The sequence below is a fragment of the Phyllobates terribilis genome, unplaced genomic scaffold (assembly GCF_046119375.1).
Source record: "Phyllobates terribilis strain yellow unplaced genomic scaffold, ASM4611937v1 Scaffold_3__8_contigs__length_932513732, whole genome shotgun sequence".
NCBI lineage: Eukaryota > Metazoa > Chordata > Amphibia > Anura > Dendrobatidae > Phyllobates > Phyllobates terribilis.
Window position 1 is genome coordinate 532,838,373 of NW_027362763.1, and position 17,367 is coordinate 532,855,739.

At 42.6% G+C, this 17,367-nt stretch overlaps 1 protein-coding gene across 4 annotated transcripts in view; it reads right to left on the reverse strand.

The window, feature by feature from the left end:
* The window catches only part of MAP7 (microtubule associated protein 7), a 163,068-nt gene that overhangs the window by 24,400 nt on the left and 121,301 nt on the right, over positions 1-17,367 (reverse strand). For 3 of the 4 annotated variants that reach the window (XM_073671305.1, XM_073671304.1, XM_073671303.1), the window contains exons 4-6: positions 14,711-14,874; positions 6,017-6,134; positions 2,038-2,148 (exon numbers count right to left, since the gene is read on the reverse strand). In XM_073671305.1, the coding sequence (XP_073527406.1) occupies positions 2,038-2,148; positions 6,017-6,134; positions 14,711-14,874 (393 nt within the window). The remainder of the gene's footprint in view (positions 1-2,037; positions 2,149-6,016; positions 6,135-14,710; positions 14,875-17,367) is intronic. The other variant, XM_073671306.1, reaches the window with a different exon arrangement.

Below are 17,367 nucleotides of genomic sequence, written 5' to 3' on the forward strand. Positions count from 1 at the left end.
TACAGCAGAGTACTTGTCTCATTACATACACTACAAACACATTTGCAGTCATCTTCTCACAGTGCTATCAGCTCTGCTGTACTACCCATCCATAACATTGACTGCCTGTGAGATGGAAACTAAAGTGCTATAAGAGGACACTTGTAGATGTGTCAGTTATATCTGCTGTACTGTGTTAGTTCTGATCTCACTGCAGAGTTGTGCGGGATTATGACTGTCAGTCATTACATGTCTCCCACTGGTCACGCCCCCATTCAATTATAAGCTCTGGAAGCAGATTCTCATGCAGATCAGTGTCCTGCCCATAGATCTTAACAGCTCATTTGTATATAAGAAAAACGTAGCTTTCTCTGAAATAATCGGATCTCAGAAATCAAGGTATTTTATTCAACTTTCTATGACCTACATGCCCATATGGACAGCTTAGGAGTGTTGATCCTACTGACAGATGCCCTTTAAAAAGGAACCGGTCATGTAAAATAACACTGTTAACCTGCAGATATTGGGGTTAATCTGCAGATTAATAGTGTTCTGACACCGTGTCGCACCCAGAAATGAACTTTAATCCCCCCAGCAGCCCATGGGGGCAGCAACGACGTGGTTTCAGTCACTGCTCAGTGTATAGAGAGCGATGGCTGTAACCACGCCCCCGCCACTGACTGACAGCCGGCCCTAAAGCTGATCCTGCTGTCAGTCAGCTCCGAAAGACTGGAAGAGCGAAGCTGCCGAGGGGAATAAAGTTAATTTCCTCCCGGCAGCAGGGCTCTGCGTGCGGGCGCAGCACAGTGTTAAAAAGCCATTACCCTGCAGATTAACCCCATATTTGCAGGTTAATAACGTTATTTTACATGACAGGTTCCCTTTAATGGTTGGATTCTGATCAATCATAAAGAAATAGCATATGCATGGGATATGCCACCACTTTATGAGATAGAAATACCTTTTTAACATCAATGATCTATCTTTATTTAAGAACAATGCAAAAAGGTTGGACTGTGTAAAAGATTTAGATACCCTATGCTTATAGTACCATTACAAAAAAATATACAGGGTCACTTAAAAATCTTCTTTCTGTAGCTGAAAAATGTCTCCATACATGAAAATGGGGTTACTTCTATCACGTGTACAGGGGTTTCCACATGCCCCAATCAGATTAATAGGACAGATGTAGAATTTCTTGAAAAAAATCTCCCAAAAATGAATATACCCTAACTGGTTATATACTACTCAACCCTACTAGAGGTGTGATATACAAGTAATAATCAGTTAAATTGATGAATTTCATATAAAAATAGTAATATTTAATGTACTGTAAATCTTACCACAAGCCAGCAGGAGGGAACTGATATAGTAAGAGGCAAACATTGATTTCAGAAATATGTATGGTAGAACCCATAGATATTAGTAGTATAAGCAAACTGCCATTTACAACATGCAAGCCGAATTCACAAATGTGAAGTACGTTGATGACAATTTGCTTCTGCAAATGGTAACAAAAAATGATGTTTTGCTGGTGGATGAAAGGATGGGCACAATGATTATGACGATTCACATCACAGAACAATAATCTATTCACAGAAGATATATGACAGAATACGAGTTTGTTTTTAGGCATTTTGTGCGTGTCCTCCACACTGTTACTATGGCCATGATCAGAGGTTTGGTACCAGATTGCAAACCGCATCATTGGTCCTTACTGAAAGTGGGAACCACCTGGTACCCCATATATGATGCCTGAACGTACGTACATGCCCTCTTTTTTATGGGGCAGTGTCATTAAGGCAACTGCTTGCAGAGTTATTTAGACACCTTATGGCAATGTTATTGGGCATTGTGTGGTAGGGCTTTACGATCATTGTATCCTTATTTTTGTGTATTTGGGCATTATGAGGCACCAATAGACTGTACAGCATAGGAAATTATCAAACCAGTCCTGTGGGTTACTATGTATATGCAGAATTCACTCATTTTTCCCAGGGAATACTTCGAAGAACACACATCAATATGTCTGGATACTTTTTCTTAGTAGCACTGTACCTCTGTCTGGAGTATTAAGTAATGTTGCAGATGATGTGGAGAGTCGCTTGTTAATAACTGGATCAACATGTTTCGATAGGTTCACTGTTGACACTGACCTCCTGTCAGGATCTAAAATAAATGGAGATATTGCTAATTGGCTGCACACCAGAACAATGTATTCGTGCCAGTACACGGGCAAATGACCAAATGACATGGTTGCCGCCTTTTTTTCATGAAAGATCTCTAATGCAGAATTCCAAAGACACCAGGATCTGCCGGTAGGACTAGAATAACACGGGCGCTTCTCACTAACAAGTCATAAAGCCATAGCAGAAAAAACTCATTGCACGCATACAGGGTAGATATGTCTGCTGAGAGCTGTGACGGCTCAGGTGCTGTGTATCAAGTGTCACGAGACACCAAGAACGAGTCATTACGTTTAAAATATATGAGTGAATGTGGCCTATAGACAGCCTGCCAGATCAATCTCTGATACTAATTGTCTTGTCAGCGGGCGTGATGATGTAATCGCTATACGCAAATATATGTGGAAACATATACTATGTGCAAGTACAACATGCTAGTGCCATTACTCATAGAATGGGCTGTGTATAAACCATGGTCAAGCCTCCCGTGGAAAGGAAGGGTCAGACCTATGCCACTGTGCAGGCTTTACCATGGTATAGGTCTCCCATAAGAGAGGCGTAGTCTTCTGCCCTCTCCTATACAATAAAAAAATGGCATGTCTGACCAAAAGGGCACATATTTGGCCTCTGGATAAATTAGGGCCTAATGATACCTTTAACGTATACACACGGGATTTTCCCAATGTGAATGTTAAAGTGAACGCTTAGTGTACCTAAACCAAATACATGGCCATGTAGGTCATAGAAGTACAAGTTCATGCATATCTGTATGGCCTCCAAAAAACAAGCCAGTGCGGAGGAAACCCAGTTGGATAGTTTATGTAAATGAGCCTAGAAATGAATTGGGGTCAGGGTATTGCACAAGCTGTAATAGCCAGACCACCCCCAATTCACTTACAGGCTCATTTGCATAACCGTTGTGAGTTTTCTCCGCAATGGTACATCTTTTTGGGGTTATATGTATAAACTCGTATTTCTACGACCTGTGTGCCCAAGTACTCAGTATCTTGACAGATGGATTGTGCACAGAGCCTAATAGTCCATTTGTACGAGCGGATTGGCGCTAGATTACTGGCCCAATCACACGAGCCGACACGAGCCGACAAGAACGGAACTGGAAAGAACGGAACTGGAAAGAACAATTAGTAATCCGATCTTTCTCAGAATTCAGCACCATGTTGTCCGCAGCACATCCCCAGTTTCCATGGGGCAATGTGCTGCTGACAATGATTATATGCCTAAAGCATAAAGGATCTGATCACTGTACAATCAAGCATTTCACCCATTTGTCGGGTAATCGTTGGCATGCTTACGCTGACAGATACTCTGTCAATCTAAATGGGCCACTAGTCATGCATTTTGTAGTTTATGTTTGAAAATTTAAAGTAGACAAATTACTTTTTTTTTTTTTTTTTTAACTAGCTTACATGAAAAAATGTTTTTCCTACAGCAACCAACGGCACTGCTTTCATTTTCCAATGAACCTTAAAAAAATTAAAAACTAAAATCTGATTGGCTGCTGTGCATTAATCCGTCATTTCTTATTGGAGCTAGTTTAGATAAATGTTTTCTTCTATGTGGCTTTAAATTATTTAAGGGTAACCTGATTGAAAACTTATGCTGCTCGAAATACGAGTAGCGTGAATCTTACACTGGTTGCTTAATTACAGCCCTTGGCGGCTTCTCCCCACCATGCTCCCCTTGAGAGTGTATAGGAACAGACTTGTCACACAAGAGTAGTGGGGCGGGGAGAAGAAACTGGGGACCAGCCTTTTAGAGTAGTCCCCACCGCAGCACACCTGGCTGAATTTATGGAGCTAGTGTCCGATTCATGATGCCTGTGGTTTGGACAGCATGAATCAGATGGTGGGTTCACGTCAAAAGGGGCTGTCCACTACTTGAGAATCTCTTTTGAATAACACCAACATGCTGAATAAAATATGGAAAAAACATTCTTTCCGCCGAGACCATGACCGCTCTGAGTGCTGTGGTCCATGGGTGATCTCATGGCATAGTTTAGCTGAAGTGAGCGCTGAAGTCTATTGGCATGAATTGGCTTTCGCCTTCATAGCTCCATTAGGACAGATGTCTGCCAAGATTATTGGGAGACGCAAGTAGATCATCGAGGAACACAGCTCAGAGTGTATGAGCGGCACTGGTCCCATTATGCTTATTTCTTACTTTATTGAGCATTTTGGGGACATTCAATAGGGGTTCTTCAGTAGTAGACCGCCCCTTTAACATACCCAATCAAGTAAATAAATTAGCAGATTCAGTACCCCTAATGGGCTATATTTGTATTTTGTATTGCAGATTTCTGTTGTATAAGTAATATGTCACCCATAGCTAGTTTAATACAACCAGGTATTACAGGACTGTAGGGATCAAGTGTGCCTCCATACAGGATGCATGTATACAACAATGTTCTCTGCAAGTTGCATTCACTGTATGTTTGGGGTCTCTCATGTTGGAATTTTTTTCCCATTATTTGTGATTTTTTTTTTTAAATCATATAAAATTATATAGAAAAAAATGGCAACATTTCAGTTCAGGCTATTTGACGTTCTCATTCTTCAAGTTCCAAAATGAAATGTTGCTTTGCTGTAATATGCCATTGCTGTCACTCTTGCACTTTAGATCCTGTCACATCAACAGTAAAGGACAATATCTAAAACAGCGTTATACGACTGCACATACAGGGGAAGACTAATACATAGATAATGCACACAAGATACTATATACAACAAAAACACAGCACAACACGGTGATACAAAGGAGGGAGGAGACAAAGAACTGCAATATTTTACATAAAAAAAAGTGCCGCCACATTGTCTAACTGGATATTAGTCTGTGATTGTCGCTGTTTTATGGAATCTGCTGACAATCAGCTTTTTAATGGTAGTTGCCAAATGGTCTCCTGTTAATGAAAACAGAAATTGGACAGGTCAAAGCGATTAACAATCAATATCTGACTAAGCCCACTGTCAGATATTGAATAGTAGTAAATAACCCCAGATGAGTTTTTGCTCTCTCCGCATTACACGGCAAGCAGAAATACAGCCATGATTAGGACTTATTTCGATATGTAGACCTGTGAACAATGTTTCCGAAAACAGCTACCATGTCTATACATTATATGGTGTGCACCTCCAATACATTAACACCACAATACAGGCAAGGAGACTCTAGGTTGTTAGCAAACACGATCTAGAGACTAAAGGAACAGTCACAAAACACAGTGGTTTAAGTACCACCTCTTCTGACACGACCCTTGGCTTGGAAATGGTATGCCAGGTCAGAGAAATCGACATTGGTGAAGGATGAGTCAAAGTAACCTAAGGAACAGAACATGCAAAAGTGATGTAAAAAGGAAAAACAAAAAAAGAAAGGATGTGATAATGATGAGCTGAGAATTTATGAATTTACAGTACCAAAGAAGTTTTTGCACTTACTACTTTACTGATGTAAAATCTAGCATGCAGAAACTAACCATTACCAAGCGGTAAAGAAGGTGGACCCTAGTATCAAACCAACTGGAGGCCTCGCTTCTGTGAAGGTTACTTGTACTATCAGCATGACATCTCACCCTCTAAACAATAATGTCATGTATTCCTTGACTATGGCATGCCAATAATATGTAGCAATTTGAAACCCAGAAGTAGGTATATTTGCTATCAACCTGCCGAAATGCACAAAACAGAATGGCCATGAATCATACGGACTAGCTAAACCATCATGTGGTCATATATGGAGCCCCATCTTTTTCCCAAGTCTATCCTTGAAGTCTTCCTGTGCCTGGTCTTGTGCCTTGCCATGCTCGCAGTATAGACAATAGTTGTGTTCTACGTTACCTGAACTGCTGATGCTAGGGCTGCTCTGTAGGGCGCCACCCCAAGACCATCTTGTATTTTTTTGCTTTGGCTTCTGACTCCTTTCCATTGTACGCTTTACTACTGCTTCATGTCGCTCCTTTAATAGGCAAATCAAAGAAGAAATGGCATAACGTTAGATTCTATTCCAAAGTAACAAAGCTCTAAGTACAGACCTCAGTATTAAACTGGGTGTCAGTCTATGATTACAAAAATGACTTTTTCCAAAAAAAGTGTCACATCTTTTCATGGGTTATATACACAGTCTTGTAGCTTTGCCTCTTTCTATATAGTAGAACAGCACAACCACCACATTTTTCTAATAATGTATAACCCATTTAAAGGGAATAAGTCACCAGGTTTTTGCTACCCCATCTGAGAGCAGCATGGTGTAAGGTCAGAGACCCTGAATCCAGCAATGTATTACTTACTGGATGCAGCAGTTTTGATAGATACAGTAGTGTTCAAAATAATAGCAGTGTGTTCAAAAACATGAGTTAAACACAAAATCTTTATACTAGTTTTTATTTCCATGCATTGGGAACATTGCACACTGTTTTCTAATTCAAAACATGAAGAGAAATTTATATAATTTTTAACTACTGTATTTTTCAGACTATAAGACGCATTTAAGTTTTAGAGGAGGAAAATCGAAAAAAAATGTAAGCAAAAAAATATGGTCATGATGCAGTGTTAAGGGGGAGGGGGTCTGCTGCTTACACTGTAATAGGGGTAATGTCCCCCAATTCTGTTAATATTCCCCATCCTGGCGTATATGGCCCCCCTCTTCCTACTATACGTGGCCCCCATCCCCACGCTGGTATGCATGGCACCCCTGATCCCCATCCTGTTGTGCATGGCACCCTTGATCTCCATCCTGTAATGCATGGCACCCCTGATCCCCATCCTAGTATGCATGGCACCACTGATACCCATCCTGGTATGCATGGCACCCCTGATCTCCATCCTGGTATGCATGGCACCCCTCCATTCTGCTATGCATGGCACTCCTCTATCCTGCTATGCATGGCACCCCTCCATCCTGCTATGCATGGCACCCCTCCATCCTGGTATGCATGGCACCCCTCCATCCTGGTATGCATGGCACCCCTCCATCCTGGTATGCATGGCACCCCTGATCCCCATTCTGGTATGAATGGAACTCCAATCCCCCATCCTGGTATGCATGGCACCCATGGCACCCCTGATCTCCACCCTGGTATGCAAGGCACCCCTCCATCCTGGTATGCATGGCACCCCTCCATCCTGGTATGCATGGCACCCTGATTTCCATCCTGGTACGCATGGCACCCCAATCCCCCATCCTGGTATGCATGGCACGCATGGCACCCCTGATCTCCACCCTGGTATGCAAGGCACCCCTCATCCTTATCCTGGTATGCATGGCCCCCCTCTTCCTAGTATGCATGGCCCCCCTCATCCCTCTTCTAGTATGCATGGCACCCCTCATACCTCTTCCTGGTATGCATGGCCCCCCTCATCCCTCTTCCTGGTATGCATGACACCCCTAATACCCATCACGCAGCACACAAAAAAAAATAAACACGTCTACTCATCTTTCTTCCCTGTGCTCCAGCACTGCGTCCTGCTTTGCTGCCAGCAATCATCTCACCTTGTGAGCCGCGCATGACTTCACTGTCATATGCCCTTGTGGCACCCCAGGGGTCTGGTTTCCACAGTAATGCAATGTTATGTCTGAGAGCAGGTGGGAGGTCTCTTGGTCAGGAATCCTATGCATGCCACACCTCCTGCCCAGTCCTGGGAGGGGAAGGACTTCCCCTATAAAAACCTGGGGCTGAGGCAGGGTTAGAGAGTGGAGAGGGAGAGTTCAGCCAGGAGGGCTGACAGGGAGCTGTGGCTCCGGCTGGGCCCAGCTCCTGGGCCATGCCAGAAGTAGAGAAGAGAAGCAGCATAGGAAGAAACAACAGGAGCTCTGTGGGAGCAGTGTTACAAAGAGTCAGGGGCTGGCAGCTGCAGAGCTCGCCCTGACTGAGAAGATTTCTTACCGGACCCGGAGTCCGAGGCTGTGGGGACTAACTCCTACCCAGCAGCAGAATCCGTCAGGCAGGGGATTTCAGGTCCTCTGGCCAAGAAACCCGAAGGCACGGTCACACACATGGGACCAGCACCGCCGTCGTGGAGCGGAAGCTACTAGAAGGCCCCGAGTCACCGGCCATACGGGTGAGCACCACACGGTACACTCAGGGACGTGGGCTACTTATACTCGCTTCTAGCAAGGTAGCCAGAAGAGTACAGTCAGTTTGGGAGGCCTACAACTCCGCCTGGCCAGGGGAGATCCCATCTGCTCAAGGACTGACCAGGCCCCAACCGCTAGCCAGTACTCCGGGAGGGTCTATCTTTGTCACCAGTAAAGACCCTGAACTACACCGCATCGTCTCTGAGTGGTTCCTGCTACCCCCATCATCCACGTCGGCTGCCCTGAGGCCATACCCCTCCCGTTGGGGGTTATACCATCTACGCTGCACTATCCTACTACCGGCCTCAGCGGTCTGCCCTGCAGCGGCAGCTCCATAGCTGCATTCAACGGGTGGCGTAGTCGTCCATCATCTACCGCTGATACAGCGCCACTTAGTCTGACTCCCTGGGCACGGACCGGGTCACCGCCACGAGACTACAACCCTCAACAGATCCGGCTCCGGGTAAGCTCCTGCATGCGCAACGCTGTGCGACACAGGCCCAGGGGTGCGTCACCCTCACAAGGTGAGATGAGCTGTGGAAAAAGTCACTGCTCCCCACACCGGGACTGTGTGCGTGGGAAGCAGTAACTTCACTCACCTTAAACACTTCGCACCAGAGCCAGTTTTTGCCTTCGTGACCGGGCCAATTTTTTCAATTCTGACCACTGTCACTTTATGAGGTAATTACTCTGGAACGCTTCAACGGATTCTCCTGATTCTGAGACTGTTTTTTCGTGACATATTGTACTTCATGATAGTGGTAAAATTTCTTCGATATCACTTGCGTTTATTTGTGAAAAAAATGGAAATTTGGCGAAAATTTTGAAAATTTTGCAATTTTCAAACTTTGAATTTTCATGCCCTTAAATCAGAGAGATATGTCACACAAAATAGTTAATAAATAACATTTCCCACATGTCTACTTCACATCAGCACAATTTTGGAACCAAAATTTTTTTTTGTTAGGAAGCTATAAGGGTTGACCAGCGATTTCTCATTTTTACAACAAAATTTACAAAAACATTTTTTTAGGGACCACATCTTATTTGAAGTCACTTTGAGGGGCCTTTATGACAGAAAATACCCAAAAGTGATACCATTCTAAAAACTGCACCCCTCAAGGTGCTCAAAACCACATTCAAGAAGTTTATTAACCCTTCAGGTGCTTCACAGGAATTTTTGGAATGTGGAAGAAAACAATGAACATTTAACTTTTTTTCACAAAATTGCTACTTTAACCTCAAATTTTTAATTTTCACAAGGGCAGTCAGAAAAAATGGACCCCAAAATGTGTTGTGCAATTTCTCCTGAGCACGCTGATACCCCATATGTGGTGCAAAGCCACTGTTTGGGCGCACGGCATGGCTCGGAAGGTAAGGAGCGCCATTTGACTTTTGGAATGGAAATTTGACTGGAATCGATAGCAGACGCCATGTTGCATTTGGAGAGCCCCTGAGGTGCCTAAACAGAGGAAACCCCCAACAAGTGACCCCATTTTGGAAACTAGACCCCTCAAGGAACTTATCTAGATGTGTGGTGAGCACCTTGAACCCCCAGGGGCTTCACAGAATTTTATAATGTTGAAGTGTGAAAATAAAAAAACACATTTTTAACACAAAACTGCTACTTTAGCCTCAAATTTTTAATTTTCACAAGGGCAGTCAGAAAAAATGGACCCCAAAATGTGTTGTGCAATTTCTCCTGAGCACGCCGATACCCCATATGTGGTGCAAAGCCACTGTTTGGGCGTGCGGCATGGCTCGGAAGGTAAGGAGCGCCATTTGACTTTTGGAATGGAAATTTGACTGGAAAGGATAGCGGACGCAATGTTGCATTTGGAGAGCCCCTGAGGTGCCTAAACAGAGGAAACCCCCAACAAGTGACCGAATTTTACAATCTACTCCTCTGTATAAATTAATCTAGTGGTGGGAAAATAAGTAGATAGGTAAATGGTTACTAAACCCATAGATGAATTCCCAGAGAGGTGTCATTTCCAAAATGGGGTCACTTCAGGGGGGATTCTGCTGTTCTGGCACTTTTCAGAGGAGCTAAGTACCAGAACTAAAGAATCCCCCCTGAAGTGACCCCATTTTGGAAATGCCACCCCTCTGGGAATTCATCTATGGGTTTAGTGACCATTTTAACTCAATGGATGATTTCCAGAAACAAGCATGCAATGGAAGGTTTAGATTCTGGAGACACCCCCTGGAAATTAAGTGAGCTCTACTCGAATAAGTGCAATAAAATGTCGCTCAGTGAGTCTTTTCACATCCTCAGATTCTAATGGATGAGCGGGGCTAACACTTTGAAAGACAAGATTTTCAATTACCTTTTCTTGATAATCAAGAAAAGGATCTGAATTTCCTGCTTTTATGTACAACACAAAAGAATTGTATGTGGCCACCTGAAACAAATAAATAACCAACTTTTTATACCAGGTATAGGACTTTCTTGATACCTAGTATGGCTGTAGAACCTGGTCTGCAAGGTCCACACCCCCCATGTGTTTGTTGTAGTCAATGACCGACACAGGTTTTTGCTTCGGAGTGGTGGATCCTAGTTCTACAGTGGCCCTTGTGGCATCTGTGTGGATCGAGCTGAGGACAAAAATATCCCTCTTATCCCTATATTTCAGGGCAAGCAGCTCTCCGTTGCATACAGCCCCTGACTGCCCCTTTTGAAACTTTTGGTTGACCAATGGTTGTGGAAACCCCTGACGGTTTTTACGGATGGTCCCACAAGCCCCGATGTTGTGTTCAACCAGACTTTTAAATAGGGGTATACTGGTGTAATAATTGTCCACATATAGATTGTAGCCTTTTTGAAAAAATGGACTTATCAGCTCCCAAACAATTTTTCCAGATGTCCCCAGATAAGTAGGGCATCCTGGTGGGTTTAGTTTGCTATCTTTCCCCTCATATATGCGAAAAGCGGATGTGTATCTGGATGAACTTTCGCACATTTTATAGATCTTTATTCCAAACCTTGCCCTTTTAGATGGGATAAATTGCTTGAGGTGCAGTCTTCCTTTGAATTTTACAAGGGACTCATCTATAGAAATATTTTGTGTTGGGGTGTAGAGGCTTAAGAATTTTTCTGACAAATTTTCAATGATGGGTCTAATTTTATATAACCTGTCATGTTCTGGGGTATTTCTGGGCAGGCATTGACTACTGTCGTTAAAATGCCAAAACCGCATGAGCATTTCATAACGGGTCCTAGGCAGAACGACTGAAAACATAGGGGAGGCTTGAACAGGGTGGTTGGACCAGTAGGATCGAAAGCTCGGTTTTTTAACAAGCCCCATGGCAAATGTAAGTCCTAAAAAATTTTTTATTTCCGGGACATTAGTTGGTGTCCATAAATTTGCCCTAGCATAGTAAGATCGGGGATTCTGGCTTATGAATTGGGACGCATATAAATTTGTTTGCACGACAATATGCTCTAGCAAGCTGTCTGTAAAAAACAAATTTAAAAAATGAATTGGTCCAAAATCTTCCACCTCCACATTTATACCAGGAGTGGCGTTGACATCAGGGCTGAATGGAGCAGCCTAATCCGAAGCCTCCCATCTGGGAAATGCTAGATCATGTGGCAAAGCCCCTTGTACACTGGCGTGCGCCAATTCACTAGTAGCAGGGACAGCGCTTGTACTGGGCAGTGTTCCCTGATTTGGAGACGTTTCTCCAGTAGCGCTATTTGCCCCTATTGCTGTACTGGTCCTTGGGCTTGAGGATGGACCAGAATCACTGCTCATTTCTGAGCTCTCAGTGTCGCCGCTAGTAAAGCCCTCAAAATCCATATCTCCATCTGAGATTGCACTGTCATCAGGGTCAGAACATAGCGGGGCATACACCTCCTCTGCGGTATAAGTCTGACGGGCCATTTTATTTTTATATTTTTTGACTGGACTGAAAGGACGGGACCGGACTGATCTGACTGGACTGACTGGACTGACTGGACTGACTGGACTGACTGGACTGACTGGACTGACTGGACTGACTGGACTGACTGGACTGACTGGACTGACTGGACTGACTGGACTGACTTTCTTTTTTGATTTTGATTTTTCACTTTCACAGTGGCAAGGCTGACAGCTCTTGTCACAGTGTTTCTCCTCTGCTCTCTCACTGAGATCGGAGGAGAAACAATGTATTTGTCAGGCAGATCGCCCGGGAAAGTTTGTTGCTAAAACAAACTTCCCTGGTGATCTCTCTGATTGGCTGGTGTGACGCTGACATCATCGAGACCTGAGCCAATCAGGTCTCGATGATGTCAGAGGTCACAGCAGCGGGATCCCCGCCGCTGGTAAGGTATGTGGGGGATCCCGATCGCCGACCACCGGCTGTCACTATCTTTTAAATGCCGCGATTGCTATGGATCGCGGCATCTAGAAGATAGGAACAGGTTAACATCATGGGGACCTGATCCAATCAGGTCCCCATGATGCCACATGTCAGAGCTATCGCTCTGAACCGGTACCGCATCGCTAGCAGGACCCAGGGGGTCCTGAGCGCTGCGGGACCACCCACCGTTTTTAAACGTCGGCGCTGCACAGAGCCCAGGCAGCGCCGACGTTTATGTACAGTGGGCGGTCGGGAACCGGTTAATAGCCGGCACACACTGTAGCCGCAGCGCGGCACCTGCTGCTGCCGGGCAATCGCGTTTGCCCGCTATTAATGAGCATGAATATTCACCCCTCTCCACGCCCATGGGAGTGGAGAGGGGTGAATATTCATGCTCTTTAATAGTGGGCACACTAGCAGAGTCTGCTTTTGTATTTACAAACTCACAATATGTACTCTTTTTTTTGAGGATTTAGCATTCCTGTGAATCATTAATCTAATATTTAGTTGTATACTCAGCGTGTTTCTGAGGCGTTGGATGTACTATTGGCATCCTTTTTGCACCAGAAGGAGAGCCAGTAGTTTGGTGATGTCGCACAGACACAAAGCGGCATAACTTCTTTTCAAGCCAGGAGTAGTGAAGGTGTGACTGGCCAGCACCCTGTCAAAACGGCTTGCGGAGTGTCAAGCACAGTAAGCAGGAACAGCCTGCACACTTGTCCGCGGACTGCTGAAGAAAGCCCCAACATCTGAATCGGACCATTTCTCGAGCTATACCAGCACCGGGTAGGCTTCAGGATTTACATCTAGTGACTTCTAGCGCGTACAACTTATCTTTTTGTACTATCATTAGTTATAATGCACGTGGGCAACAAGTGCAGCGGTACGCAGCTTTTAACTACTGGACATGGTGGTAGCGCTATTGCACATTTTAGGTTTCTCCATTTCTCTTTAAGCCAGTTGATGTGCACTTTGGCAAATTGTGCTCGCTTCAGTACATGTTGTTGTTTTTTTTAAACAATGGGACTTTGCTAGGATTTCTTGCTAAGAGATTAGCTTCATACAGGCGTCTTCTAGCTGTCACAGTACTCACAGGTAACTTGAGACTGTCTTTGATCATCCTGGAGCTGATCATTGGCTGAGCCTTTGCCATTCTGGCTATACTTCGATCCATTTGAATGGTAGTCTTCCGTTTTCTTCCACGTCTGTCTGGTTTTGCTTTCCATTTTAAAGTACTGGCGATCATTTTAGCTGAACAGCCTATCATTGTCTGCACGTCTATAAGTTTTACCCTCTCCAATCAACTTTTTAATCAAAGTACGCTGTTCTTCTGAACAATGTCTCGAACGACCCATATTTCTCAGGCTTTCAAGGAGAAATGCATGTACAACAAGTGCTGGCTTCACCCTTAAATAAGGGCCACCTGATTCACACTTGTTTCTTCACAGAATGATTGACCTCACTAATTGAACTCCACACTGCTATTATTTTGAACACACCCCCTTTCAATTAATTATTCAAATACACAGGGTCAAAAACATGCAGATCATGAATGCGGAGTCTGGTGGTTTTCTTAGAATCTACTGCACCAACTGGTAAATTGTTTGACATGTGGTAATATAATTTATACCAAAAACAGTGATTAATCTGGTTAGTCATATTGGACTGCTACTGTAGTTTTATCTGTTGCAGATCTAGCAGTTCTCTGAATGCTGAGCTCTGTATAACCTCGCCCCCACCAGTGATTGGCAGCTTTCTGTATACACTGTGCATAGGCAGAAAGCAGCCAGTCAGTTTTGGGGGTGTGATTATACAGAGCTCATGATTATGGAGGACTATATGGCAACAGATTTACTAGTCCTCTAGTGCTAATCTCCTGCTGATAAAATAGTGATTTTATCAAAACTACAGCAAACAGCCTAATGACAAATTGCTGGAATCAGGGTCTTTGTCTTTACATCATGCTGCTCATTAGGTGGCAAAAACCTGGTGAGAAATTCCCTTCAATAATTTAATTTCGTTTTGATCTTACATTTTTAGTGAATACATTTCTAACCACAAATCACAAAAATGTTATATCCCTCAAAAAAAGAAGATGTAAGGTGACCTACTTTTTCTTCCTCCAGTTTGTGCCTTCGCTTCTCATCCACGGCAGCACGCCTTCTTTCCTCTTTGATCCTCTGTTCTTCCAGTTTCTTCTTGCGTTCTTCCAAATGTTTGGCATAATGCTGCCGCGCTCTCACTTCTTTCTCTAACCACAGAGATTCTCTTGCAGCTGACAGTGAAAGAAAATGAAAAGACGAGGACATAGGTCTATGCTCTACCGGCTTCTAAGACATTATGCAAGATTTAGAATGTTCCTCACTATAAATTGGTGTAGCTGAAATGAACAGTTCACCGGGCTGATACTGAAGAGCGGCTTATTAAAACTGACAGAAATGCCTCTTCACAGCAAAAGGCTCCAAGGACTTTAGCTTGGTTTGCAGGGCAATGGCCACAAAGAATGTTATAAATGTTGTTTGCTGGAACAAAGCAGTAAGTCTCCAAAGTCCTTTTTGCTATTTCTAAGCAATGATACGAAGGCATCAGTAAATCACGCTACAGCAAGATTTCAGAGCTGGACTCCATTGCAACCAATGGGCATCAGCTCTGATGGCCAATTACAGAATCACTACAATGGGAACACTCCATGGGAAAACACTTGGGAAATATTAGTACATATCTATCTTTTGCCAAGTGTATAGAAAATAAAAATATATATTTATATGTATTTGTTATATCTTTATTTACATACAATATATTTATATGTTTTAACATTCCCTCTTTCCTTGATATAAGGTCATCTCATAATATATATATATATATATACACACACACACATTTATATATTATGAGATGACCTCATATTAAGGAAATAGAGAATATTAAAAAAAAAAAAAAGTAAAATAATATTATATATATAAACAAATTTACTCTATCTATCTATCTATCTATCTATCTATCTATCTATCTATCTAGTAGATGATGGAGAGAAGCTATGCCTAGACATTTAATAGGAAAGCATGGCTGTCAAGGTCACTAGGAGTCATACTCCCTGGAGCTTAAAAGCAGCCGGCTTAGCGGCTCTGGAGATTTTCAGGAATCCTTGAGCTGATGCACACATTACCTTACATTTTACCCATGAGCTGTGTTCATGCTCGTGTGCCCTTGTCAAGGAAGACTGCTTTATCAAAAAGACTGATTTATTTTAACAACGCTTTTTGGGGCAATATACAGACAGAAATATAGATAAGTGGTGTTTAAAATACAGCAGTTTTATATAAGTTTTTCTTTAAAAAAAAAAAAATCATGGTTCTTAAATCAGAGCACATGTATCAGATTTGCTATGCACTGCAAGTCTACAAGTGTCTGCGGAAAAGTCGCAGAAGCAGATCTGCTCCAGATCTTATGGGCTACTAATTTCCCTTGGGATTACAGAAGCCTCTTAAAAAAATATTTAAAAAATACTCTAAATTTATACTGCAGACACTTAAAAAAATCCACAGCAAGTTTGGTACATCTTGAGATAGTAATTAAACTTAATTATTAGAGGCGTGCAAGTTCCTAAATTAAAATTTTGTTGAAAGCATAAAAAGGAACATATCAGTAAAAAGAAGTTAGTGGTAGTAATATTTCTTTTAATTATAGGCATAATGGAATTTTTTGTTGTGGCCATTTTGAAAAGTGACATCAAGATGTACAGCCATATTTTTTTCCCTTTCATGCAAGTATCTAAATAAACTAATGACCTATAAGCTTCTCTGGAAATTGCCAAGATTATAAAATGACATCAATATCCGAGAAACCCCTTCCTGACCAGGCAATGTTACATTTTTGCACTTCCGTTTTCCCTCCCCTTCTTTGGAGATTCATAACTTTTTTTATATTTCCGTCAACATACATGTATGAGGGCTTGTTTTTTGATGCATGAGCTTTAATCTTTAATGACACCATTCATTTTACCACATACTAAACTGGAAAATGGGGAAAAAAAATCCCAAGTGTGGCAAAATAAAAAAAAAACACCACAATTCATCAATTAGTTTTTTGTTTTGCTTTGTTTATCCGGCGTTCATTGTGTGGTAAAGAAATAATCTGGCAATATGATTTCCCAGGTCAAGCTGTGAGAGGGCTTGTTTTCCTTGTGGCAAGCTGACATTTTTATTGATACCATTTTGGGGTACTAACAAGATTTCGATCGCTTTTTATTGCATATTTTAAGGGTAGTGCGACAAATAAAAAACCCTGTAATTTTGTAATTTTTATTTATTACCTCATGGCATTTACTGTATGGTTTAACATATTTTGATAGATTGGACTGTTAGAGACATGGCGACACCATTATGCTTGTTTTTTCAGCTTTTTTTTATTTCTTGTTTAAAATGGGAAAAGGGAAGCAACTGAAATTTTTATAATTTTTTCAATTTATTTTTTACTTTTACTTTGAATCTGTGATTGTCTGATCACTTGTTCTATATACTGCAATACAATCATATTGCAGAAAACAGACAAAATGACGTTATCCTATGAAACCCATCTACAGTCTGAACTTCGCAGAAGGACAAAGATGGTAGCCATGGGGGTCTTTGGTAGGTTCCTGGCAGCCATGACAACCGGTCGGACGCAAGCGATTGCATCACAGAGGGGACAATAGGAGTTGGTGCCAGGATGCACCAGCAATTGCGCTACTTAGATGATGCCGTCAGTGGTTGACAGCCGCATTTAAATG